Source organism: Alosa pseudoharengus, unplaced genomic scaffold, assembly GCF_046254945.1.
Source record: "Alosa pseudoharengus isolate Yale_2024_CS ecotype anadromous, Long Island Sound unplaced genomic scaffold, YU_APseudo_1.1 YU_APseudo_1.1_scf_21, whole genome shotgun sequence".
In the NCBI taxonomy this organism is placed as follows: domain Eukaryota; kingdom Metazoa; phylum Chordata; class Actinopteri; order Clupeiformes; family Clupeidae; genus Alosa; species Alosa pseudoharengus.
Genome location: NW_027468674.1, coordinates 27,301,372 through 27,329,076, shown reverse-complemented (window position 1 = coordinate 27,329,076; position 27,705 = coordinate 27,301,372). Strand labels below are relative to the sequence as shown.

At 40.2% G+C, this 27,705-nt stretch overlaps 4 protein-coding genes across 4 annotated transcripts; 2 read left to right on the top strand and 2 right to left on the bottom strand.

Annotated features, from left to right (window-relative positions):
- Nucleotides 1-2,478: 2,478 nt before the first annotated feature.
- LOC143138307 (serum amyloid P-component-like) lies at nt 2,479-3,279 on the bottom strand. Its single transcript, XM_076298802.1, has 3 exons — nt 3,222-3,279; nt 2,964-3,097; nt 2,479-2,763 (listed from the first exon to the last, which is right to left on the bottom strand). The coding sequence occupies exons 1-3, from the start codon at nt 3,277-3,279 to the stop codon at nt 2,479-2,481; spliced, it is 477 nt and encodes a 158-aa protein (XP_076154917.1).
- Nucleotides 3,280-10,711: 7,432 nt separating this feature from the next.
- Nucleotides 10,712-17,185, top strand: nptx2b (neuronal pentraxin IIb). The gene is made up of 5 exons (XM_076298801.1): nt 10,712-11,134; nt 11,619-11,838; nt 12,483-12,727; nt 15,006-15,185; nt 16,958-17,185. Exons 1-5 carry the CDS (start codon nt 10,712-10,714, stop codon nt 17,183-17,185), a joined length of 1,296 nt encoding a protein of 431 aa, XP_076154916.1.
- Nucleotides 17,186-21,708: 4,523 nt separating this feature from the next.
- tmem130 (transmembrane protein 130) lies at nt 21,709-24,966 on the bottom strand. Its single transcript, XM_076298800.1, has 8 exons — nt 24,959-24,966; nt 24,753-24,850; nt 24,083-24,257; nt 23,836-23,936; nt 23,610-23,694; nt 23,145-23,347; nt 22,642-22,760; nt 21,709-21,843 (listed from the first exon to the last, which is right to left on the bottom strand). The coding sequence occupies exons 1-8, from the start codon at nt 24,964-24,966 to the stop codon at nt 21,709-21,711; spliced, it is 924 nt and encodes a 307-aa protein (XP_076154915.1).
- Nucleotides 24,967-25,978: 1,012 nt separating this feature from the next.
- cfap119 (cilia and flagella associated protein 119) lies at nt 25,979-27,602 on the top strand. The gene is made up of 7 exons (XM_076298799.1): nt 25,979-26,022; nt 26,120-26,283; nt 26,406-26,476; nt 26,668-26,784; nt 26,874-26,946; nt 27,057-27,203; nt 27,394-27,602. Exons 1-7 carry the CDS (start codon nt 25,979-25,981, stop codon nt 27,600-27,602), a joined length of 825 nt encoding a protein of 274 aa, XP_076154914.1.
- The last annotated feature ends 103 nt before the right edge of the window (nt 27,603-27,705 follow it).

Here is a 27,705-nt window from a genome sequence, read left to right as displayed (position 1 = left end):
AAACGCCTCAAAGCTCTTTCAAACTTACCTATGCAGAAACCGGAAGGAGTGCCTCTGCAACTTCCGCCCAGCAATTGGGTTGGCGGAGCTACACTATGTGCTTCAATGTTAAAAGACTATTATTTCCAGACCATGCTATTTACAAAAACGTGAGTCAAACGTGTAATATATACCACAGTAATCTCATACTTAAAGGAATTTCTTCTTACGTGTGTACTTTGTCCCATTCCCATTACCACAATATCATCACAAAATAGTGCCAAGCGGATTGATATGAACAAAGTGGATGTTATAAGACCATCGAAAACGATGGTCTTCTTGACGCTTTGTTAAAATCCAATATTCTGTGATCACAATTCCACAGTAGCCCAACAAATTTTAAGCTGTTTGAAACTAAATAAATTCTCCAATTTCTCCACAAAAAATATTTTAGTTCATGTAGTTTTGGGAAAGGACAGTCGGCATAATTTGGCATTATCCTGCACATGGCTAAATTAGCCTAATATCTAAAACTTAAAAAGAAAAAAAAATATATATATATCGAAATAACTTGGCGGTTGGCTTTTAATTAATTGAGACAAAACAGTGAAGACTGATGGGTAGGCTAAGCTTGACAGAAAGATAAGGCTAGGCAGTAGGTGGCAGTAGTGCATTGGGCCAAGAGTAGCCTAAGTGCTGCGCACAATATTGTGCGCCTAAGTGCCTGAGATCATTTGGCATAGGCCTACCGGGACTGACATATTCATCCTCATCACATTTACAGATAAGTAGGGTTTAACTTCGGCCGCCTAACCCTTACAAAATAATAACTGCAGTTATGGGACGGATAGGCTAACTGCAGCTATAGGCCTAGGCCTAGCCCACTGCAGTTTTTTTCTGAATGCAGTTTAGGCGATGTCCAAAACCGCTGCATCTACAGTAAAGTGCAGTAGCCTATAGGCAGAGTAGCCTACTGCATTCCTGAATTCCTCATTACTGCAGTTTTGATAGCCTACTTGAAAAGTAAGGAAAGCCCATGCAGCACAGGTCTGAAAAACAATAAGCCATGTTAGCCTCATTATGTATAGGCTACAATATTTTTTGCTGCTTCCCTTAGGCCTATATCTTACAGAATAAGCAAGGAGTGGTGTAGGCCTATGCAGAGTAGCCTACAGAGACATCTAGGCCTGCAGTGACCACCCACTGGCGTTCAGCAGTTTACTTTTTTATTGTAGGCTAAACTTGAGAACAAGTAGCCGTTGAATACAAAATAAAAAGTAGCTTACATACCTACATACATAATATGTCAGTTATTTCCAGACCATTGCTGAATGTTTGATTGAATGCATTGGTTAAAATCCTTCATAAAGAAAGAGAAGAGAATGTAGAATTTACATTTCTGAATAAAGACTTTGGCCAAGACAAGTCCCTTTTAAAAATACCAATGTCTGGGAACCCCAAATCCTCCAAAAATTTATTGTTCTTATATGAAACATTTTTATTATTCCTTATAAAATAAGTGTGTGGTGAAAAAATGTGATTGTACATAAAAAACCAATGGGATAACATCTGGCAGCTTGGAAATGTTATAATTGCGTATAAACGTAAAAAACCAAGCCCTCCCACGGCCCTCCCACGGGTTTTTCAACCACTGTGCCAGGGCACACTAGTGTGCCGTGAGAGATCATCAGGTGTGCCGCAGAAAATTACCCAAATGTCACTCACTGGTCCAGAAAAGCAACTGTTGCATCAAATCATTTATAACCACATGCTCTCATTGATTGTATGATTGCACTATTTGTGGTATGCAGGCATTGTACAACGGGGGCCCCATATCCAGTATTCACAGAATCATAACATCCAGTTCATAACAACAATTAAATTAGATATAGTCACCTACAAATGAAACAGAGGGCGCTTGTTTTATTGAGCAGGTCTTGCATAGAAGCCATAATAAGGCCATATCTGTGTATTATTTTAAATTTTAGGCTATGGAGTGCTTATTTTTTCTTCACACAGGATGTTAGTGTGCCGTGGGACATTTTAAGGGTCAAAAGTGTGCCGTGGCACAAAAAAGGTTGAAAAACACTGGCCTACATGAGGGATTTTTTAGAAATAACTTAATCCACATCACCTTAAAAGAGTTGAAAAAATAGCTAACTAAAACTAAAAACTAAGTAGAGAAAACTGGCTAACATTACACTTTTTTAATCAAGGTGAGATCTTCCAAACAAAATTGACAATTAACGTGGCTAAACTCCAGCACACATCCAAAGGGCAGAGTGAATGGAAGCGAGTAATTAAAATTGATAGATAACATTCAAGGTTTCTCTGAATACTTTTATCACATGGTCTTTTGTTACCTTGATACAGAACTTATGTTTTAGATGAAATGGTAAAGGGTTTAATTTACATCATTGCAGCATAATACCCCCAAAAACTTGGATAAAGGCCTACACAAAATCACACTGACTTTTCTCTCTGATCTTGTAAAGCATGTTAGTCCTCTAACAGCACCTGTCCATGAATAGAGAAACCCAACTTTGTCCAGCTAAGATTATTACCATGAATGTGGACCAGGCCTTGCATGTAGCTCTTGATAGCACATTTTGAAATGACATGGTCCCACATGTGCACATCTTTGATCTGTCCCACAAAGGCCTGACTAGACTCGAACCTTTCTCCATAACTACCCTGATGTTGGCCTAGTATGATGGATGTTCCAGCAATGGATCTCCCAGCCTTGAGTGACTTCTTCACACTGTGAATCCAGTTGACAAACATCTGAGATACGCCAGTGTTTGCATCCCAGTTCACACATATAGAATTCTATTTGTTCGAGGAATGGTAATTCATAGAATTCCATGTGTAAGCCATCAACATAGATCTGATATATTTTGTCTACACCTTGTCTAAATAACGTAAAACTATTTGGTTGTGTGGGGGTGGCCATATCAAATAGTGTCATTTCATAATTATCAAACTCTCAGCCTCAGACAGAAGGTGGCGGAGTACAGGATCTTAGTGGAGGATGGGGTAAGTCTCACATAAGCTGTGCTTCCCTTTTCTGGAAAGGTGAAGACTTTCCCTGACAGGTCTCTTGTATCTGTGAAAGATACTGTTAAAGATGAAAGACATATGAATGCTAGGCCATTTGGTAATATGTCATAATATGATTTCTATATTTTATTTTGTTATTCATTTGATATCTGAAATTAAGAATCAAAATGTTTAGTTCTAACCTTGTGATGCTACACTGCAGGATATGAAAGCCAGGAAGACCCAGCTGAGTTGCCCCATGACTCTTTGTCCCAGGAGGAAAATATTTTGTACTTCATAGAACGTGCATAATCATTACAGCTGACACAAACAGAGTAATTTATTGTAATTTTAAACAGAATTGAGTAATGATCATTAGACAATATAGGCCTACAATTTATTTCTTCACAAAATCTGTTATAGAAAATACTTACAGCTACCTCAATTCCTTTGTTATCTGCAGCCCTCAGAGTGAATTTATAACTGAGCTAATGCACTTTATAGCTCAAGAACGTCCTTCAATTTTATATCAGATATAACAGAAATGTTGGCCATTGTGAATAAACACACCTGAGTTATTCTCATGGACTTCTTTTTTCTTATCTTATGAATTTCGTGTAAACAAGCTACTGGTGCACTTTCTTATGGCCTGAGAAAGCATCTGTATTGTGTCAATAACAAATCTGGCACAATTCGCCTTATTCACCCGGCGGCCAGAACGAGGCTAAAGGGTACACTTGCCATTACACCGAAGTCCAGCAGATATGGTGGTGGTAATGCACTCAGTTTGCAAACTGCTAAAAAAAACTCACTAAAGAAGAAGAACAGGCCTGTGTACCCTAGCTTCGTTCTGGCCGTCAGGTGAATAAGGCGAATACCTGACTGATTCTTAGAATTCTCTGAAAACCCTTTTCAGATCAGAAATTAATGAGGTGAAGGGTGTAAATTTTCTGAGGGAAGTGAATAACCTGTGTCAAGACTTGTGGTGTCACTTGAGGACAAATGACCACTTTGCACTAGCCTGTTGTTGCAGTCAAGAAATTCCGCATCTAGTGGGAATATTTCAGCTGTTCTTCTTTACAGCCCTTCTTTTTCTTTTCATTAGATTTTCTTCAGTCTTGCTCTTTGCAAAACCCTGATATTGACTTCAACATCTCTGCATGCACCATCACTGGTTTTCACCATGCTTCTTTGTGAGGCCTCTCCTAGCCCAACAAACACACACAAGGCCAGCTCAACTGTTTGGGACATGGAACCAGTCCAGGCCATTGCTCTGAGCCCGGTGGAAACCATTCATCTGGGCCTTGGCACAAATCCTGGTAAGAGAAGAGCTCCTCTGGATGGCGCCAGTCTTCCACCAAACAAGTGGAAAGATGGGAATGCGCTCCCCCATGTCCATTGCCTTACAATGCTATTCAGCATTACGCTATTCAGATTTGTTTTATGGGCGTCTTGTGGACATATGTGATAATGTTGGTTAACTGTATGTGTTATTCATGACTAGACTTAGGAGCACCTTGACAATTGGAAAAATAAATGCAAAAATACCATTTGTTGGCATAAAGCACATTTTCATCCTCAAAATGATATTTCACTTCAATACATTATATTATATTAACAAACTTTTACTGAGGGCAGAAATCTCCCTTACGAAAAAGAACTATAGTATAAGATTTAGATATAGTAGCTGATAGTGTATAATAATCATATGGTGTTCTGTAAAACCTCTATAATATCCTTACCCTCTATTACACTAGGTCAGTAGGCTGGTTAGCATTATTGTCATTTTAAAACTAGAACTTTTTAATGAGAGTCATTAAATAGCTTCAGGTAACTTTCCAGGCATTTTTTTTACCAGCACCAATTTAATTGTTTAATGAAGCCTTGAACTGGATTCTTGCTCTCTCAAAGTAATAGAAAGCCAATCACTGTCCTGAGAGGGTGCAACTGGAATAGATGTCCAGATGGAGGACTCTGCCCCTGGAGAGAGATAAGGTTGCATTAGCATTTCAATGGATGATTTTCAACTGGACTATGAATGTACAAGCCCATCACGGAGGTAACCCACACTGATGCCCAGCTCAGATCTATCAGTCACCCATTCTGGAAGCTGCATGGGTGCATCCAAATATTGGGGACTGGTACATCTGGCAGACTGGGGACCAATGAATTTAATTTGCACTTTTGCATTTCAAATATGCCTCATCTGGACATAAGTGCCATTTTACTGTCGCATTTATCCGTACAGACCGACAATGAATACATACAATAGCAGACATCAGCAAGCCGACTTGAAAGACAGGTGCATTCTGTGATGAAAATATGAGTAATGTAGCCTACTGGAGAACACTGAATCAAGTTACTGTTGGTCCTTGGTAATCCCGCTTGATATGGAAAAAGAATCTCTAGCCATCCATATGTGGGTGAGTGTGATTGGAGAACACTGTGGGAGAGAGTAATTCAACATAAATAAGTTAAGAACCAATCTTGGCTGTCACTAATGGAGGTATTTACTGTAAGCCTGAACAACAATGGGGCATGATCCAGAGGGCATTAGTGAATAAAGACCAGCAATTCATTACTTGGCCTTATTTAGAACAACCAACAGCTAATGTGCCAAGGCTAAGATCCTTTCCGCTCATCTCTCACATGTTCAGTGCTCCACTAGATCGGAGTGAATGGGCAAAGAGGGGGGGGGGGGTATGGTCTTTAATAAGCATCCTTTGTGAGTGAGCATGGCAGGCTCCATTCACATCCATATTCTATACTACTCCATGAGTGCTAAGGCTCAGCTGCACAAAGGTGCTTTTTGTTCCACTTGGGCTCTGATGGAAAGCACAGGAGAGTGGTGTGTTTCTGTGAAATTGAATAATGCGTCATGTGTTTTTTAGATGGCCCCACTGCCGTTCTGAGGTCTGAGACAACAGAGCTGGAAAGGGAACTCTCTGACCCTCGATGAGGAGCAGGCCCTGAGCTCATCCCCATCAGAAGTCCATAAAAAAAGTTGTGTGGTTGAATAGCTTTTAGCGTTACAAAACCATCCTTGTTGAATACATTAGTAAGTGCACAGGAAGTGCATAGTACGTCATGCAGTGTGATCACAGAAATGCAAATTCCACGTAATCGTGTGCTCTTTAAATGGATTGTATTGACTGGTATAATTTGTTTATATTCAAGTGGTTAGTCTTTCATAGTTTCACCAAAGTTGTGTGTCAAGAAGGCATCTTACGAAACAGAAAATAATACAGGGTGCTCTAGACTTCCAGTATGCCACCATTCTGAACAAGGCACTTAACCCTAAAATGCTCTAGGGGCCATGTCCTTGTAATTGGAATAATTATCTGGACCAGATATGTAATAGTTTTTACAGTGGAAAGATATTTAAGTCTTTCTACTTGAACCAGTGATGAGTTTAAATGTAATTTGCTAACATGAAAAGCATTAGAAGCCTCAGTGACTGCAATTAGGCTCCTCACACAACTGTAAAATACAGTATACTTTAAGAAAATCATTATTAAAGGAAAGATGAAAATTGTTGGCAAGCATGCGTTAAATGTGGACATCAAATGTAAAATGTTCATCCAATGAGCAAGTGTAAGTAAAATGGATGTAAGTAGATTATGGATTATCAGTCCACTACTCCTGTTGGGAAGCCTATTAAATGTCATTCATGCCTCCTGTGCCTTGAGTCTTAATCACACAAAGACTTAAGGGGGAAAGCCAGCCACTTCTTTACCAGTTCGGAGCTCAAAGCCCTCAGATGGATACGTGCTCTCTACCACTGGACTCCCGTCTCTCCGGTCTGACGGTTGACAGGGCTGGTGTTGGTTACTGTCAAGTGGGAGGCCCATATGTTGCATCATTTCCTGTCTGTGGCCAATGATTGTTTTAACCAATCTGTCAAGACACTAACATTTAAAGTAGGACACCAGAGCATTGTAAGAGAATTCATGGCTACAAGAATATTGAGGGCTGTCATCTTAATAATGGTTACAGATTTAGATTGAGTGATTAAAGCTGCTGTACCAAAAGCAAATTGTTATATGCTTTTGACATTTGATGTTTCAGGTCTAAACCAAAGGCAGTCTAGCGCCACCAATGGGTCAAAGTTGACATTGCATTCATGCACTTAACTTTTGAACCGTATGCCCAATTTCGAACATCGAGGTATAGTTGAAATCCTTGGATGAGGCTGAACTCAACGCACCCCATACCGTTAATATCCGCCATGTTGGACCATCCGCTATATTGAATTTCATCAAAAACACTTACAAGTTTTCACGGGTCACAAAGTTTCTCCGATTTTCACGAAACTTGGCGCAGATTATCTTCAGACCATGACTCACAAATGCATTGCTTTTTGGACCCATATTCAAAACCTATTGCCTGTGATGACCAATAAAGTTTGGCAGCAAAGCCATAGTGATATCTCAGCAAGGCTTTTTTCACGTATCAAAACCAAACTCGGTACATGGGCTCAGGACCCAATTAGGAGGAGGCTCATTAAATTTGATGACCTTTGACCACTAGGAGGGCGCTAAAATCACAGGAAGTGGGCTTATATTTCAGCAAATGCTTTCACGTATCGAAACCAAACTTAGTATATGGACTTGGGACCTCATCCTGAGGGCACAGAATAAATATGGTGACCTTCAACCACTAGGGGGGGGGGGGGCGCTAGAGTAACAGAAGATTAGCTCATATCTCAGCAATGCTTTCACATATCGAAACCAAACTTGGTTCATGGACTCGGGACCACATCCTGAGGACACAAAATAGTTTTAGCAACCTTTGACCACTAGGGGTGCTATAATTTGCAACACTTTATCGTATCGACACCAAACTTGGTACGTGGACTCGGGACCACATCCTGAAGATGCACAATCAATTTATTAACCTTTGGGGGGTTAACTGAGTGTGTGTATAATGTAACAATATTGCGTTGCCATGACAACTTCTGCTCAACTGTTTGGCCCCCTCATTGCTGCTTGCAGCTATATTTTTAGCTGCATTTGTTATTTATCCTTTTTAATGTTTAAATTGTGTGAAGGACAACCCAAGCTTTCTAAAAAATATATTATGTTATTATATGGCTTTAGTGTCATATACCTTATTGTCTTATTGTATTTTATTATTATTATTATTATTATTATTATTATTATTATTATTATTGTTTTGTCTTGTTTTGCTTTTATATGTGAAACACTTCGGATCAATTCTGTTGTGTTAAATGTGCTTTAAAAATAAAGTTGACTTGACTTTAGGATAAAGTTGCAAAGAACATAACATTTCCAATATGGTCCCACTTTACCCATGTTGACCATATTAAATCTGTTCACTGTTAATTTTTAACTATTTGTAAGTCACTTTTGACAAAAGCGTCTGCAAAATAATATAATCATAACCATAACCATGTGAATATCATCAAGAGAGTCAGATTACCAGATAAATACATCATTCCATGGAATGTTCTCAAATTCCACTCTCAGCATCAAACTATTGTTTCTGTCACAGATGCAGCTTAGCAACATTGTGATGTCTTAGAACATACAGCTACTGTACAATTCTAAACTGCAATTCTTGGTCACTCTTTCTTATGTTGTCCTAGAAGTTGGTTGATTGTTGATTTTATGGTAGCCTGATATAATGTGGATGTTCTGGTTTCTGACCTGCTGCATTGCAGCACGGCAGAAGAGGGATGATGGTTCAGCTGCCATTAAGAAAAAGGTCAAGAAATACAAAATGTGGGAGCTGAATCTAGAATTGTTCAATTTGGGTGTCCACCTTGATGAGGACAGTTACAGCAATGAAAAGAAAAGCAGAAAGAAGATGAAGCAGGCACTCCAGAAGCGTCTCATTAGTGAGCTGCTGAAGATACACGTGGACAGAGCCAACAAGAGGGCTAAAGAACTTCTCATGAGTAACCCAGATGTTATGACCCTGAATGTGTTGAATTATGGGAATGCTTCATTGGAGAGCAAACTGGAACAGATGGAGAACGATAACAAGAAAATGGAAGGTGATGGACAGAGTATTCTTCACAACCTTATGGACAACGTTGAGAAAAACAACAACACTGATGGACATCACATTATCCTGGAGGAAGTGGAGAGCACTCTGAGTGAGTAGAAGTGCAGATAGGCCAGTAGAACAAAAGATCAAAACACATAAGTGACTTTTTGACGTAATCATACACATTGAGGAAGAGTGCTACATAATGCATGTCATTTTTTCCAGATCTGACTCTGATTTTTGCTGAGCACTTGAATAATGAAACTGGGAACAAATTGCCAAAGAATGGTATGTACCAGATATTCATTTACAAGGGAACAACTTGATTGAAATTAAACCCTTTAGTTTGTGTTTTTCTGACTAACTTTCCTCTGTAATGTACAGATGTAAACAGCATCAGAGCGAAAGCCAGCACAGGGGAAGGTGACAACGCAGATTTCAACATGGCAAATGACAAAGTGTGAAAAAGTGCTTAGCCCTTGGACTGGAGACAGGAGGGAGGACAGGAAATCCCTTTTTGGCGTCTGGTTCTTCTGTTGTTTTTTATTTTTTTATTTTTATTTTATGCCCCTTCTGGCAAAAGCTCTTCAGTAAAAGTTGAATTAAACCTACTGTTTATGTCTCCTTCAATAACTTCACTTTGATGCGTACTGTTAACATGTACAATGAACATCTGCCCACTATAATACTCTTCTGGCCAAATTTGTCAAGTTAAGTTTGCATGAAACTAGAGGCCACAATTCAAAGACAGATTGCAGGCTACTTAAGCATTAGCAGGACTATAACTTAAAAGTATAAAAATAGACTTATAAATTTATGAAGAAAGCTTCATATTGTAAGTCTGTCTTCAGTATTGTACGTCTGATTGTAAGACAACTATCAATTCCATAATGCTCCAGGCAGGCACTAAAGTAGGCCTATAGCTCAAATATGGTTTTTCTTTTTTCTCTCGAACAGAGTCTAATCTGTTTTACCATGACTTTAAATCATGATTATTGAAAAGTCAACCATCTGCCATCAACCAACCATCTGAAACACTGGAATTAAAGCGGCCTTTAATTGAGACTGAACCCAACCAATATTAGATCCAGTGTCATGAGTTATATACATGGCTAACAAAATACCAGGACAGTTTACACGAGTCTGTAGCCTGCGTGTGCCATACCTTTACCAGAGCAGTTTCAGTCCTTCTGTCTGACTGACTGCAGGTTGTCATAGTTGCTAACATGCAGTCTTTCAAAATACAAAGATGTTGTAAGCAAGTAATGTGAGACGTTCTCAACAGCATTGCCTATCAAGTGCAATTCCTCTTGGCTGGCACATTCTAAACGTCAACTCTGTAGGGGTGGTGTGACGTCTATACTACAACCAATCCGAAATCCCCTTATGGGCCAGCGAACACAAGGCGGTAATCTGTTTTATGTCGCTGTCCTTTCAGAACCACAACGCCCGGTCAACGATGTTGAAGTGCTGCCGAAGAGCGGTCTTTGACAACGACGAGAAAACCTTTTTGCTGCTCATTTTGCACCGATTAACGAGTTTCTATTCGTGATCCATTCTGTCAGTGTTACAGAAAATTAAACTCTTAAATTTGAAGTTATAATGATACTGAGAAGACTTTAAACGGAAAAGGATTCAGAGAAGTGACTTGCTGACATTTTTTTAAATCTCTTTTTTCATTATGAATAGCTTCCAGTTAGGAGTAATATGTCTTTACGCGTTGGCTTTTGGAAGGCTTGCTTATGGTCAAGCGGAGAAAGGTGAACGTTTTCTGTGTACTGTTATACCCATCGGGTCTGACAGTTGCCCGGTTCCACCGGAGCCGTTACAGACATCCTCGGCTCAAGAAGAGGAGCTGCGAAACACCGTAATGCAGCTCCGTGAAACCATACTTCAGCAGAAAGAAACCATCGTCAACCACCTGGGCACCATAAAGGAGTTGACATCTAAACTAACTCTTTGCGAGTCCGCTTCCGATGACTCTGGTTCATGGAGGAAAATCAAGCAGGACACGATGGACGATGTCCCTAGGGATCCTAATGACACCGTTTACAATTTGGGAAAGACCATGCAAACTCTTAAAGACCGCCTTGAGAATTTAGAGGTAGGACATGATATTCTCATGTTGGTATACAATTGGCCAAAAATCATAGAGTAACATTACATAATTTCTTAGGCTAATCTTTATTTCTCATGCAGACAAAACCAACACCTGTCACGGGAATGTTCGTGCAGACCTGTTTATTTTAGTGGTTTTGTGTAGGCTAGGCGTCGGAGATTTGTGGGGATCATCCCACACTAAGTCTATCTATATCCATTCCTTGACCTCTCTGGCATAGCCTAGGCCTTCCAATAGGAAGTTTTCAATACACATAGGAAGAGGTCAACATGTAAATAACATTGACTATATAGAACTAGAAGTTCTATATCAAACAGTCCAATAAAGACAAAAGACAGTCAGTAAGCAGACATCAAGAAAAAAGGCGTGTGTAGAGAATGATTGCACCTAATTTATAGATATGCTACATTGCTTAAAAAATGTTTCCTGTTATGAATGACACTTGGTACTGTATGTCTCCTTCCCAAAGCAACAGCAGATGAGAGCCAATGTGTCCGGGGCCTCCTTCCCCAACGAGCTGCGTGACTTGCTGCAGAGTCGCCTAGGTGACCTGGAGAGTCAGCTTCTGAAGAAAGTGAACGAGCTGGAAGAGGAGAAGTCGCAGCTGTACAACGAGACAACGGCCCATCGGCAGCAGACGGAGAACACCCTGAGCGCTCTGATGAACCGGATCAAAGAGCTGGAGAAAGGTAGCCACGGCGCCCCTGCTGCCAGCCACTCTGCCCTTTAATTACAGACGCGCTCAGTCATTTCCTCCACACAGCAGCCATTTCACTTCACACACCGTTCACATACCCACCCTCCATATTGACTTACCCAGTCTATCTCTCTCTCTCTCTCTCTCTCTCTCTCTCTCACTCACTTTCTCACACTCACTCTCTGTAATCATTTTTAGGTACTTCCCTTACACAGAGAACTAAATGAAGGTCTTCTATATCTCATCACACACACCCACCCACCCACCCACCCACCCACACACACACACACACACACACACACACACACACACACGCACACGCACACGCACACGCACACGCACACGCACACACACACACACACACACACACACACACACACACCTGTGCATACATCTGCATGATTACCCATTTAATCATTGTAATATTTATTCATTCCACCTTTACACATGCTAACTCACTCTTTCTTTTACACATTTGTCCATTGTCATATTTATTCACTCTCCCCCTCCCCCTCCCCTCTCCCTCCATCTTCACTCTCCTGCCCTTTGACCCTGTGGCCTCATTCTCCTTTTCAAATAGCTGTGTCTGTTGTTCCTGAGGTGTGATAACAACAATTCTCACTCATTTCGCTTCAGGCAACAATGGCTTCCGTTCCCCCGAGAATTTCAAGCTGTCCCTCCCCCTACGCACTAACTACCTGTTCGGCCGCGTGAAGAAGAGCCTACCTGAGATGTATGCCTTCACAGTCTGCATGTGGCTCAAGTCCAGCTCCTCACCTGGCATTGGGACCCCCTTCTCCTACGGGGTACCAGGACAGGCCAATGAGATTGTCCTCATCGAGTGGGGCAACAACCCTATCGAACTCCTCATCAATGATAAGGTATGTCAGCATGCATCAGTGTTCAGGTACTGTGCCTGAATTCAGTCATAGCTTGGTCGTTTAAGATTTGAAAATAGGCAATATGCCTTAAGGCCTATGACATCTTCAAAAACATGTCGAATAACCTCAGGCACAGACATTTTCTCTGCTTTAAACCCTGAGAGAGAACTGAGGCTTACCTGTGGCTCTGTGATGATTCACGATTTCCGTTGTTTGGGATTCAGTTCTGCGCCACAGTTTGTCCCATTTGCTGAGGGGCATCTCCCAAAATGCTAAGGCTAATACTATTGCTGAGTGTATCTGACAACACAAAGTACACAGAGTAGGAGTCCGCTTCTGCCTCTCTAATCACGTCCTCACAACCTCATGTCAAAGCCTGTTTTGAACTGATTTCAAACACACACATCTGCCTAATGTTTGCTACTTTCGCAAAAAAAAGCCCTTAATAAGTAATTGCCAAATTAATTATATTCAATTAACTTGTTTATCAGTTCACTTGTTTTTTGATACATTTGGTTGAAGAAAGCCTTTATAACAACACAATATTGTTGTCTAAAACATGCTTTTAGACCAACAAAGTTATCTAAAAGAGAACAATGCTTTACAATATTAGTGTTAGAAATAACCCAATTATTGCTTTATATTTCTGCCTGGCAGTGATCTGTATGGGATGTATGACAGTGGCAGAGGGACACCTGCCTGTGGTGATCCAGTCGATGGCATTTCTGTAATGGCTCTGATGGGAGGCCATTTAGACTCTGCCTCTGGGTTTCTTCTCTGCAAACTCAATATCAATCATGCCTCACCAAGATCCAAGCCCAGGCTGGAAATGAACTTACTCGCTGGGACACTGAACAATATTAAACCAGTATGGCAACAATCAATACAAACTGCCTTACGTAAACACCTCCAGTCGAGTGTTTACCAAAGGCTTCATAGAGTTGCAGTAATATCAAAGATCCTTGATTACTGCTCCGCTTCATCCCTCATGGGATTTTCAGCTCTAATTATAGAATTCTTCTTCATATATCAACAGCCTTAAATCATCAAATATTTCTAAACTGTACAAAGTGCTGCTAGTCATGGAGACGTGATACAAAGCCTATTTCTGCCAAAGATCCTTATTACCAGCTCTGATAGCACCTTCTCTGATTGTGCTGTAATTAAGCAAAATGACACAAGTGAGAGTTGGATTGGGAAAGGCTTTGATTCGGCTGGAGACACAAGACTGCTTATCCAGGCCGAAATTAATAAGTCGGTTGACTGGATCTAACAGTTGTATGAACAACTGTTCCATAAAATAATGATCACACACAAGCATTGACACAAAAGTGATCACAAAGCATGCAAAATGGAACATGTGAAAAAATGTAACATGTAAAAAATATGAACTAAAGTGACGTGGAAGATTCCTTTCAAAGGCACATCACATGGTATAGTCTCTAGTGTCTTCTCTCCTTTGGACCACAGTGCTTCATCAGTGTCACAGCTGATGTCACTTCCTAGAGATAAAAGTAAGAGGAAACTGTTCACTGTCCTTCAGGGAAAGCGGCTTAGCGGAATCACAGATAACAGCCTGACCTTTCCTCTTGCACAAACACACCGCTCATTGTGCAGAGGGTTTGGGAAGACTGTGACTGTATAGGTGTAAAATCTGTATTATCCAACTAGATGTTCAAATGGCATGTTATGGTCTAGGTTACAAGTTCGTACACACACAGTTGTAGTGGTTTTCACTTGGTGTTTGATCAATACATTAATGTTGCAGAATTTCTTTGAGTGAGAACATTTCAAATAATACATTAAAGGGAAAAGGGGAAAACTGCATAAAATCTCTTCAAGAGTATCTGTTCAGTGCATTTGTTCAAGAATCACAAAATGTGAAGCTACAGCTCTGGAAAAAAATAAGAGACCACTGCACATTTTTCTGATGTCATCCTACGGTTGCTGAGTGACATTCGAATGAGTTGAAGGTCATATTAAAATTTGCAGTGGTCTCTTAATTTTGAATATGACCGTAAACTCGAATTCGAATGTCACTTAGCAACCGTAGGATGACATCAGAAAAATGCGCTGTAGTTTCTTATTTTTTTTCCAGAGCTGTATATGTTCTACTACATCTTTTTGTAGCCATTAAAAGATAGTCATAGCCATGCTATCAAATCCCTATCATGTACTTAATGATACAGTAGACCTTAAATTATGTCCATGGTTCTCTCCTGACGTGCTTCTCTTGACTCCATCCATTCCTTCTCATGCCGTGCTGTGTTGACTCCAGGTGGCCCGGCTGCCCTTGTCGGTGAATGATGGAAGGTGGCACCACATCTGCATCACCTGGACCACCAGAGACGGCCTGTGGGAGGCCTACCAGGATGGGCAGAGAGTGGGCACCGGGGAGAACCTGGCCCCCTGGCACCCCATCAAGCCGGACGGAGTCATCATCTTGGGCCAGGAACAGGTGAGAGCATCAACAGAAGAGTTCAGATGCCAAACCCTCTAAATCCGTCTGAGCACTCTTCTTTTAAATGAGCATTGTTTCTATCAGGCTCCTATGGTTTTTGCCTACAAATCGATATTTCAGACCAGGAAGAGAGTGGTATTTAGCGGGTTTTGAAGCTAAATGATTTGATCGACATATACTCAGAGCCGGACAGTAACGGAGTACATTTACTTGAGTACAGTACTTGAGTACAATTTTGAGGGATCTGTACTTTACTCGAGTATCGTTTTTGCGGAGTACTCATGACTTTACTCAAGTACATTTGAGAGGCAAATATTGTACTCTTTACTCCACTACAGTTCTATCCATAACCGTGAGTACCCGTTACTTCTTCTAAAAGGAAAAAAGAAAAATCTCGGAAACCCTCAATTTGTTGTGATTGGGACAGCCTATCAGCAATCACCTTCAGCTTTCCACCAAAGTCAACTCCATGGTCAGATTTAGATAAGAGACAAAACCATGGATGAAACAATGGATGAAGAGGCAGCAGGTCCATCCCTGGAATGTGCCATCCCGTGGCCCCACCTTGACAGACTAGTTAATGATAGTTTTCGCTTCAAGTGTTTCAATTACAAAATAGTATTTTGTATTTGAAATACGTATTTTATATACATGTATTAGAAATACTGCCCATCCCTGGCAACATGGTAAAAAGATGAAAATGACTTCATTTTACTTTCAATTCCTTTTACATTCTCCAAGGTATTAACATTAAAATTTTTCATAACTCCATGTAGAACGTTTCTGTACATAAATGTAAGCACTGTGGCAGTAGTAATGCAAAACAATGTAGGCTCTTGTACTCTTGATACTCAAGTACTTTTAAAAACAAGTACTTCAATACTTTTACTTAAGTAGACATCTGACTGTTGTACTTTTACTAGTACTTGAGTAAAATTTAGCAAAGGGTATCTGTACTTTTACTCAAGTAATGAAGCTGTGTACTCTGTCCGCCTCTGCATATACTATGTACTAAGAGCATTCACTCACCATCGTTCATTATCTCATTTTTCACGGAGGTGGCGTTTAGAGGCCTTTTGCATCTGAACTCTTCCCATTCTCATGTGAAGTAGTGTTTCTCTGTGAATGTGGAAGACCTTCAAAAAAGCCTATGAGTGAGGCATGGGTCAGGTGTGAGGCTGAAGCTGTCCTTGAGCACACTGCAGTATTCTTCACTTGAGTTGTCGTGTGGAGCAGTGTTGCAGGGCACAAAGAATGTGGTCTCTGGAAAGATAAGAAAAACACATTTTCTGTCCAAAGCTTTTCTCGTTGTTGTTGTTGAGGTGTTGTTGGCAAAGCAGGCTGAGAAATGGCGTCAATAATTCATCAATAATTCAATACTGATACTGTATATGCGGTGACATGGATTGTAATTGTACACTGTAATGAGCTTTACTGTACTATTTCTCTCTGTTTCTCTGTACAAGCCAATAAGGTAAAATTTTGTGTACCTGACAAGTTTCAGCTACCTTGCCTCTGTAGCCTTACAGCTTTCCTGTAGCTTAAGGACACTCAGTGGGTGGCACTGATAACAAACAAGTCGTAACGTGTTGATAGTTCCCGTGGCAGCGGGATGTCCAGCAGATTGAGACGGTCATCCTCTTTGATGGAGCAGATAACGTATAGGGTTGAGTAGTAAAGTAGCACCCAGTGCATCCTCCTATAAGAGGCAAAGATTAAAAATAGTCTGTTGTTGTCTTAACGAGGCCTGTCGTTTATGGCCTCAACAGGACATCGTGGGCGGCCGCTTCGACGCCACCCAGGCCTTCGTGGGCGAGCTGAGTCACTTCAACATCTGGGACCGTGTCCTGCGGCCCCAGGACGTGCTGGGCATGGCCAACTGCACCAGCTACATGCCGGGCAACATGGTGGCCTGGGCCGACAGCGATGTGGAGGTGTTCGGTGGAGCCACCAAATCCCCCGCCGAGCTGTGTGAGGACCGGCTCTTCAGTTCCTAGAGGGCTGACACACACAGATATTAAACTGGGTGACTCACCATTCAGACGACATCTATTGAATTATGAAGCAAATGTTTTTATGTCTCGATTGTTTATATGTCTGACGGAGGCTTTGGCAGGTCCTGGGGGGCTGGCCCAAAATTTATTTTGTAAATATTTTTTTTTTTGCCATTTACACATCATTTATTTATTTATTTAGGACTTTAATTTCAACATCTGCAAATACACAAATGGAAATTACCCATGCATAATGTTGCTATTTTAATGTCAACTAAAAATAGTTTAGGGTTGGGCATCACACGCTGTGGTGGCTGTCGGCAGATTTGTCACGAAACGTGTTTGCTTGTCTCGTGGGTCAAAGGCTGGCAGATTAAACAGAACAGGAATTAGAGCCAAGATGGTGTTGTCTGAGGCCAGTACCCAAGGCTTAGTGTGAAAGCAGGGTGACAAATCAATTAAACTGAAATATGCCTGAGGCCAGAGTAAACACCAGTCCACCAGCATGTCTCTCCAGGAATTCGATTGTGTAAATTGTGAACCTTTGTTTTTGTTACTGTTGTCAATGCTGAAATGTTGAATGTAAATTTTTTGATAACTAACATCAAGAGTTGACCATTACAAGGCACTCTGATTAGGAATGTGACCCCAGGGAACCTCTTTGGCAGGAGCCGATAGGAGGACACGGGGTGGTATGTTGTGTACTTAAAAGATTAACTTCCAAAACCTGTGCACTTGACAGAGTAAACCAAGTGTGCTGCAGTGTGCACAGGATGTTACTTAATGTTCAATTCGGCCACAATGGTGGTCAGTCTCACATACCCAGAATCCTCTCAGAATGAAACCCATAACAAGCACCTGTGTGTTGGCTCACGGCTGATATATTATTCAGGGTTGGTGGCATTGGGAAGAGCAGATACATACATACATAGTAAGCAGGTGAATGTAAAATAATGAGGATATTGAAAAGTCAACCCTGAGTTCATATTTGCAGTGTGGTCTGACTGGCAGGGCTGCTCCTCTTCCCAAACATGGCAACTTTACCACTACTGATCTCTGTGCATACTGTTCTTTGTTTTGTACCTGGTCTGTATTTAGATTTACACTTTTGTGTTTAATTTCCTCTCAATTGTGTTTCCTTTGTGTATTTAGAGAGCTCAGTCATTTGTTCAAGACCCATGTCAGTTTCATGTTGTTTCATTGAAATGCCTTCTTAGACGTTTAAGTGCCAAGGGTACTATTCACACAGGTGGAACTGACACAAAATAGAAGTGTGGACTTACCAGCCCAGCTAAACAATGGTAAAATGGTAAAATTGATTTATTATTGATTTATTTTGTAAATTGAGGACTTGTGTCTTTTGTCCATCTTAGAATGTTTTTGTTGTTTGTCTTGAAATGCTTTTGTGATTTGTGGCAAAAGTAAAAAAAAAGTTTACCACTCACCTTTGCATCCAGTTTGAATTACAAAAGCGTGTTCTCTTAAAGGTTCTGTCTACCCATATCATGCCTTTGCCAATGGATGAAATTGTAAAATCAGATAAAAAATAAAACAATATCTTCATCTAAGTTGTTCTGTTTCCCTTTTTATACTATTATATACTGTTACCATAACTGTGATAAGCCTTTATACTTTGTAATACTTCACAGATCTTGATTTCCATTTGTTTCTTCTACACCACTGATGTATAAAGAATTCTTTATAGATCAGTGATCTGCACTCACTGTCATATTGCACATGCATGGGTCCTGAAGCACGGTGATGCTGGTCTCCGTGGTCTCCGAGCTGTCCGGTGGAGGGGAGCATTCAGGAGCACAGTGAAGGGCAGGTGGTGTCCAGAGTATTAGCTGTGATTAGAGGATGAGGGCAGCTCAGTGCCGCCCGAGGGCTGCGTCACACCCGAGAATGAGGACGGCTCACCCGAGGGCTACGTCACTCCCGAGGCCTACGGTGTTCAAAAGAGCAACGTGTGTCTCTAGTCAGATGGCAACACGAGATCAAAGTTGCTCAGATCAAAAAGGAATATGGATGACCAAGGTGAGGTGCACTGCACTCACTGCATGATGATGTTTGGGTTGGTGTTTTGACAGACTACAAATAGCACACTGCCTGAAAACACTAAACATTGAGAAGTACATAACCAAATATAATGCTGATATTTTCTCCAAAAATATTATAGTACAATATTATAGCATTAGTTTATCACCATGAATAGACAGAGAATAAATCTCATATGTATAAAACATTGAAAGGATAGGCAGAATTAAAAGGTCACCACATCCGATTGCCAGACTTTTGCCATGTGCCATGGGAGCACCTTTGTGCTAGTGGAAAATCTGTTTTGCTGAATTTTACGCAAATCAGGGCCAGTCCCATACTCCCTTCAGAGTCCTGAAAGGACAGAGAGAAAGAGAGAAAGAGAGAGAGAGAGATTTCCTTTTTCAAGAGCAAGAATGCAGCTAAATAGTGGCAAAGACAGAAATCATAAACACTACATTAAGTACCTGTTACCTAAGTACCTGTTGCTAACTGGCTGCATAAATGTATGATTTAGTGTAGATACACAGACATTACTTTGATGAAGAATTTGGACGGAACAGATGGAACTTCTGCCAACAGTGGAGCTACTTCTCTGATACCTAGGAAAAAAGGGGGTATGGTTTTTCAGGGGGGTAACCCACTTGTGTCAGAGATAGAATATTATACTCTATGGACAATAAATAAACCTATAAACAGCCACATGTACAGAGCCAATACGAGCACTTCCACAAGAGACTCAATCCCTCAAAACCTACCAAAGACAAGACCTTCATGCTCCTGAGCTGTCATATCTAGCACAAACACTAGATTATTTTTTCCATTAACATAGTGGATAGTTTTATATAAGGAAAGATAATAACCAACCACTTGACCCTGAATAAAAATGATAATAAAATAAAATCATAAAGTATTTATTTCCTTTTGAGTGAGCAGTGAGCACTATTCAAGTTTAAAGATCTGTTAATCAAATCGTAAGGACTGCTGCTGCTGCTGCTGCTGCATTTGTAACTCTGCATGCATGTGAATGGGGTCACAAAAGAGGCACGGACATCGGCACTAGCCCACTCCAGCTTCCAGCTCAAGGACACCATCCCTACTGTTGCCCAGCATCGGCCATCATCCATCCACTTCACCCCACAAACACATTTTTGCACCGTCTCCAGCCACCGTTCATTCATCTCACCCTTTAGCATGCTCTCGGCAAATGTCATCTATCCTCAGAAAGGTCAAACATGCTCGGGGAGGAAGAAGCAACAACAAAAAGTAGGCAAGTAAAATAAATAAATAAATCAATAAATAAATAAACAAACAAACAAACAAACAGCTGAGGCTAATTCACATGTAAAAGCCTTTGAGGGAAAATTGACTCTTGAAAAACTAATTAGCAAGACTCTTCCACCTCACTGCACAAGGACAGTCTCAGTGGGGCTCTCTCTTCACAATGTGTGTTTTTCCATGAAATATTCTCCTTCATGAAAGCCGATTGTGGGCTTTTCAAGGCCAGAGAACACAATGCTCACAGCTTCTCTTCCCGGTAGTCTGTAGCTGGTGTATACCAATGCATATAAAGATAAGCCCTTAACACATGATACATTTACATGGGCACATCAGCAAACGATCTTGAAAGTTTGCATTAAAGGACAGCCCACAGTATATCAACATATTCTATTTATCAGGAAGCCGTACACTGGTTTTAAGTCACTAATCTACCTTTTTTATTGATTTACTTTTACTCAAAGTCCTATTGAAGAATTATAAATTACTTTTTACATATTTAGAAGTATCCACAATGCAGACTAAAACATGTAAAAACAAGTTATATCCAAACCATGTTAACGGCCAGGAAGGGATTTTTTTCATGAAAGTATAATTTTGGATCAGAGATGAGTTTTTATGGAAAAATCGATGTCTGGACACTGAACATTGAGGAAGGTTAACTCTCAAAACATTTCTCAGTCTCATCTAAACCTTATAATTCAATATCAAACAGAAATGAGCCAACTTGGTCCTTTAAGGCCACACATGGATAAAAAACAAACAAACGGTCCAACGAATAGTCTAACTAATTCTAAAGAGTGAGTTGTGTAGTGAGCAGAAGCTGTGTAGAAGCTCAACAAACACACATAGATGTGTACATAAAGTGGAGTCAATAAAGTATCTATCTATCTATACACTCATAAGTAAGTGTATTTAGACCACCAGGCCATAGTTGATTAACTTGTGATTTGTTAGAGTTTAGACATCCTATGTTTGTCTGAAGAAGAGTGACTTATAGAACACCTTTGATTGGTTTGATGTAACATCTTTAGAGGGTTTTTCTAAATCTCTCGTTTTTAGCAAACCTGTACAGATTACAAAGCTAACATAAATAATAAATAAAGGGCAGGAGAGACGAAAGTTTAGACGTATCTATTTATTTTTTGTTTGTTTGGTTGCTTGAATGTTTATCCTGGATGAAAATGGATGGAGTGGTGCTCAGAGTGCTGCTAAATGGAGTAGCGTGCCCCTGAAGCGCAGAGGAGAGGATGGTCTTCTTTCCTCTGTGAGGGGGGAGGAGATGGGACGGCCCCATCCTTGGTTTTCATTTCCAGGCACGTGTAGGTGGAGGCCTTTATCGACACCTGAGGAGCACAAACCAGACACTGCTGAGATCTCTATTCTAATGTAGCAGTAAAACCAGACATTCTGTGTTGCTATAGTCATTTCTGGATGAATTGCTGGTTCTATTTTGTATTTTGAACACAGTACATTTTATTGATACAGAATATTGATACATACAGTAAAGTCTTTTTTGTGTCTAAAGAGTTTTAAAGGCAAAGTATAGCGAATTTAAATCCAAAAATGTGGCACATTTATCTTCTGTAGATATATATTGTGGCTCAGATTAAGCCAGAAATGATTTCTGCCCATTTACAAGTTGCTCCAGGAGCACAGAATGTTTGGGGTGTAATTTGATTGGCCGTTGGCCATTGGTGTAATTTGATTGACCGCTCAAATATCAACCTTTAGGCAGAATCGCACACTCTACACTGAAGCCATGAGATTTTCTCCTCTGTACTGAATCCTGTTATCCATATGCTTGTCATTTGTGCACAACAGTACATTTCTCACCAGAAATAAACTGAATTATTAATTCAGGGACTCAAAACGTAATCAAAATATTCCAAATCCTCAAAAAAAACATAAATAAACATAATATATATTTAATCTGCTGCTTAACCCAGCTTAATGCCAAAATAAGTTACAAAACAACTCTTTTCCCCAGCCAGGTTGCAATGCCATATCAAGACTACCCCCTGCTGGCCAAATTAATAAACTGTCAGTCTCTATATATAACTCTGGAAATGACTGTATTTAAACCATCTCAATAATGATATCTTCTATAACTTGCAGTCATTGGCACAGTTTGTGTACTGTACCTCTGATTTCTTCTTGATGCCTCTCAGATGTCGTGGACAACACACAGAGACGCTGATGAGGATGAGGATGGCCAGGATGACTAAGGTACAGGGCAGGATGAAGAGCAGGTGACTGGTAGCTGTCCCAAGCACGCAAAATAGAAATATTCACATGAATAGGATAAAATAATAAAAATGTTGACATTACCTTAAAGTTTCCATAGCTTACTTACATGCTTTATAGTTAGCAGTACATGCCAAATGAACTAATGATCATGTACACAAAATGTACTGATATATTTTCCATAATGGTAACTAAATTATTAGTTATCTGTGTACAACTCAAGACAAATACTTCCATTATTAATGTGTATGTGTAACTTTTATATATCCCAAATAGGGATACCTGGAATCACACAGGTCAATGAGTCTATAGAGGTCTGGTGAATCACTGAAATTACTACTCCATATCTACCGTGTGAAGATGAAGAAGAAACAGAAAAGTAAGGGGGGTGAAGACTCACGGCCACTTTGGACATGGATGCTGTGCGAGATATGAAGCATGCTGACGTCATTCTGAGCACTGATCTCCAAACAGTGGGTGCCCACAGAAGAGAAGGTGAAGTTCAGCGTGAGGCGGTTGTCATAGAGCTCCATCATACTACACTCAGTCACATGGGAGGAGAGACAGTCAGGCAGGATCCGCCAGCAAATCCATTTGGGAAGGCTTCCCACATGACAGGGGACACAACAAAGCTTAGTTACAGTAGGAATCCACCATCTATAAATATGCAGGCCAGAGAAACCACAGCATAGAAACAAAATAGCACTGTGCTTCACTTATGAAAGCACTTGGAAGATTTTTTTTTTTTTTATTTACACATCAAATGATTTTATAATCAACTAATTCTGGCATGTGCTAAGGTGTGAAACAGGCAGATGTTATATGTACAACTAATAGCTCAACGTTTTTTTTTTTTTTTACAAACCTTCCACCAACAAGTAGAGTCAGACTGCTGTTTTGGTCCACACTATAACTTGCTGGTCCATTCAACTTAATGCTTTTAATGGCATCTGCATGAAGAACCAACCCATACCGGCACTGGTTAGTGAGCAGTTTTTCTTGCTCCTTAATCACACTGAAACAAAGCTATAATTCAAATTTAAAAGAATGTATGGTATGGTCAAAATGAGATGAGAAGGCTTACTGCTTACCCAGGACCTGTATATCTTTAGTGAACCTGCTACTAACTCTTGAGTGTTTTCCACTTGCCCCGACTCTCAACTTCAGAGTGTAGTTTCCAGGTACTTTGTAACTGCAGTGCACAAGCGGATCTCGTCCAGTGACAGATTCCCTAATGGATGTTTTAAAAACACGTAGGCCTACATCAAAATGGATGAACACAGCGGCTATTCACTATACTCACATTTGGGAAATGTTGGTCATGAAAAAAGCTCTTACCCATTGCCCAGATCCCAGGTGTATGTGAGCCTGGCAGAATCGGGAGTATGCCAGGGTGACGTGTACTCAAAGAGTACATCAGTCGGAATGTCGCTAGCTAATACACCATTTTTTCGCAGGAGTGTTAAATTGCCTTCCATCTGGCGAATTATGAGTTTCCCGGTAATATTTGCCTCTGAGAGGACAGAAGAAACCAAACTGGTGATTTGATTTTTGTATTAACTCTTTCCCGACAGCCCATAGAGAAATCAGTACGTAGGCCTATGTACTGATGACGGAAATTAATAAAAGTATCATTTTTCTTCACTGAAACCCCACGAAAACGTCTTTGTATGTCAATGAGTGTCTAAGCCAATCAAATAAATGGGTTTTCCTTGAATATGTGTTGAATTTTTGCTTTTGGTTAGATTCATAGACTGTATATATAGAAATACGCCATTTTTATGCTAATGTATGCTAATTAGCATATATAAATAATACATAATTGTCATGTCAAACATATATTTGTGTAGCCTAACTATCTGGCTTCAAGAGAAAATGGATGGTTTCTTTGAGATATGCTTAGGTCACCCACATCAGAATGAAATATCAAAGGAGTCATTTTTTGCCTATTTTGGCCCTGTCGGGAAAGAGTTAAATGTGTGAGAAGAATTATTTAAAGAAGTCCTACCTGAGGCATGGATCAACTGGTTGAGTTCATCTGCTGCTTCAAGAATGGGGGGAAAGACAATGAAGGAGACCACAAGGCAGCCCAAAATGTGTTGAATTCTGAAGGAGAGTCACACAAACAACTTAACTATAATTAGTGTTAACCATTATGAAAGACATAACAGAAGAAAATGTAACAACTTTAAGAAAATGTTTGCCTTTACTTACCGATACATAAGACCTTTTTGTGTTGCATCATAAAGCGCACTGAGGAACTTCTAGTGAAAAACACAGAGGTTCAGACCATACACCACACAGGTGATTTCATGGTTCATTTTTTCCTGCTGAGGGCTTGAAATTATTTCCACGAGTCTATGACAACTGAACTCAAAGAAGCTAGTCTAATATTAATGTGGCGCTAGTGCTCAGGTCATCATGTCAAGCACAAATGTTTGATATGACTTAGGAAAGTTATGCATGTGGGCTCTAGTATTTGGGTTATATAAATAAATGTAACATATGTAACATAACATAACAAATGTAATGTAACAAATGTAACATAAACATAGCCTAGGTTACTGTAAACATAAACATGAAACTGAAGTTGTGTAAGCAAATGCAATGTGCACAAAGCATCGCAAGGTGGCGGTATTCCTCCGTCTTAAATGGTGTGTAGCTATGACAACATCCTGGAGACAACAAACTCAGTTTTCAGCATGACGTTGTTGTCATCACCTCGTTAAAGATTTCAGAAAAGTTAAACCAATAAACTTTACAAAGAAGAAGCATCCACTTTACATTCAGGAATGGATTTGAAGAAGGCAATTATGGTATTGTTGAAATACGACAGTTTGGCTTTCAAACATTGTAGCCTAACTTTAATGAATCTAACGTTGAGTTCGACATTTCACCAAAGATGATGCGTGTCACCCTAGCTAAGATGACACATTTATTGTTAACAAGTTCATTTGAACTGTTACTGCTTTGTTCTTCAGCTGACCTTTGACTGAGGATCGAGATGTAGCCTACAATGACAATCATTAATTGAAATGAATAGCCTACCGTTGACTTCAGTTGTTTATTTTTGCAGGAATCTCGTCCTCTGAAGGCCAGAATCTTAATGTGGCGAGTTATCTTTCTGCCTTTATCTTCTTCCCTGAGTTATTTATAACCACTAACATTATGCTTGTATTCTGAATTAGTTTTCTGTCTCTCTGTCCATAAAGGGCGGATGCAACTTTTAAAGACATGGAAGACATCAACAAGGCCACTTCCACAGAAGATCTGGAAAAGTTAAGACCACTACATGAAAGTTATCACTTAAGTTAAAAACAACCATCATCTGTTGACAGCCATCCCTGCAAAATCTTCCATTATATTGTCTCGTAGGGTTCTGAGTTCAGTGTTTCGAATCGACTCAACTGATCCAAAGCAAAGAGTCCTGCTGGAGCTTTATATAAATGCAGTATTGTTCTGCAGAGGAAAGAAGCTCAACAGGGAACAGACTTCTACTCTGCTGTCCATATTCAAAAGAGTACATCAGGCCAACACTGGTAGTGTGTCAGTTTTATATCTAGAAATGTATGTCTTTCTCTACATGTATGCAAAATGCATTGTTGGTGAAGTTCTGATGGCCTTGCTATTCCAATGAAGTACATTCTACTTTTTTTTCCAGACACACCTCTCAATAATGCAGAACAGTGTTTCAACTACTGCAGTGAACTCTTGCTATGTCATTCTGTGCGGGTGCGTAGGATTTATTTTCATGAATGACATTATTCAACTGTGTTTATCATTGTTAGACATGATCTAGTTTTTGAATAATTTACTGTACATTAGCATACACGATACCCTGTTCAAATTTACCCAAGAGTCCCCACTAACCTGTTATTTTCTCTCAGAAGCTCTGCTTTAACTCGAAACCTGTCTTCCCATAGAGACCTCCTTTCAGCATCGGTCTCTACAACCTGAATCAGATGACAGATATCTTGAAGTACTTCACAAACACCTATATGAGACATTATACATTATATAAGTATATCTTCACCCCTCAGGTACTCTTTCCTCTCAGTTGCATATTTTGAAACATGACCTGTCATTTAGCCTTTGATATTCTAGGCTAAATCCGTTATCTCCATTGCAGATGTTTTTAGACCTTACTCTAACTTACTCTGGACCAGCAGGGGACATAGATCCTAAAATTGGAAGCTCTCCAGGTATAATTACATTTAAATTTAAATTTCCTCTGTAGGCCTACTCACCGAAGTCTTGGATTGTCCAGGTTATAACTATGATTTGGTAACTTTGTCCATGTGTGTTTCTGAAGAGAGTCAGGAGGGGGAGAACGGCAGTACTGGTGAGAATATTGAGGGAAATGAAAGTGGCACAGATGACAAGAAAACAACTGACATAAACAGCACACAGCCTGTTGATAATGAACAAAAAGACACAGAACTGGCCCTGGACAAAACAGGTGATTCACCCAGTGTTCATATTGAATGCACTTGATTGATGCCACTTTTTCCCTTTTTGTTGTTGTTTGACAGAGATTCACATACTATTGGCATGTGTTTTTATTTTATTATTTTCATGTTTGTTTTTTTACATTTATGTTGAACTAATGTCACTTGTTTTTGTCATGAGAGAATGATGGGGTTTAAAAGCTGAGGTATTTTTAGCTGAGCTTGATGTTAAGCTTGTCCCTTCTCAAGGTGCTGCTAAAAAGCTGGAGCTTCAGAGCCTGGTCCAGCAGGAGGTGAAGAGGGAGATGCAGCTTGTCAGCGGTCACTTGGAGCAGCGTCTGAAGGAGAGCACCGCCCAGCTCAACACTATCCTCAGCTCCCTGGAGACAAGCGTCCAGACCAAAAAATGATACACGCCCGCCGTCATGATGTTACTTCAGCCTCAAGAGTGTCTGTCTATGTCTCTCTCAACTGAATTTAACTCATGAGTATACTTTAGCGTTGACCATATAT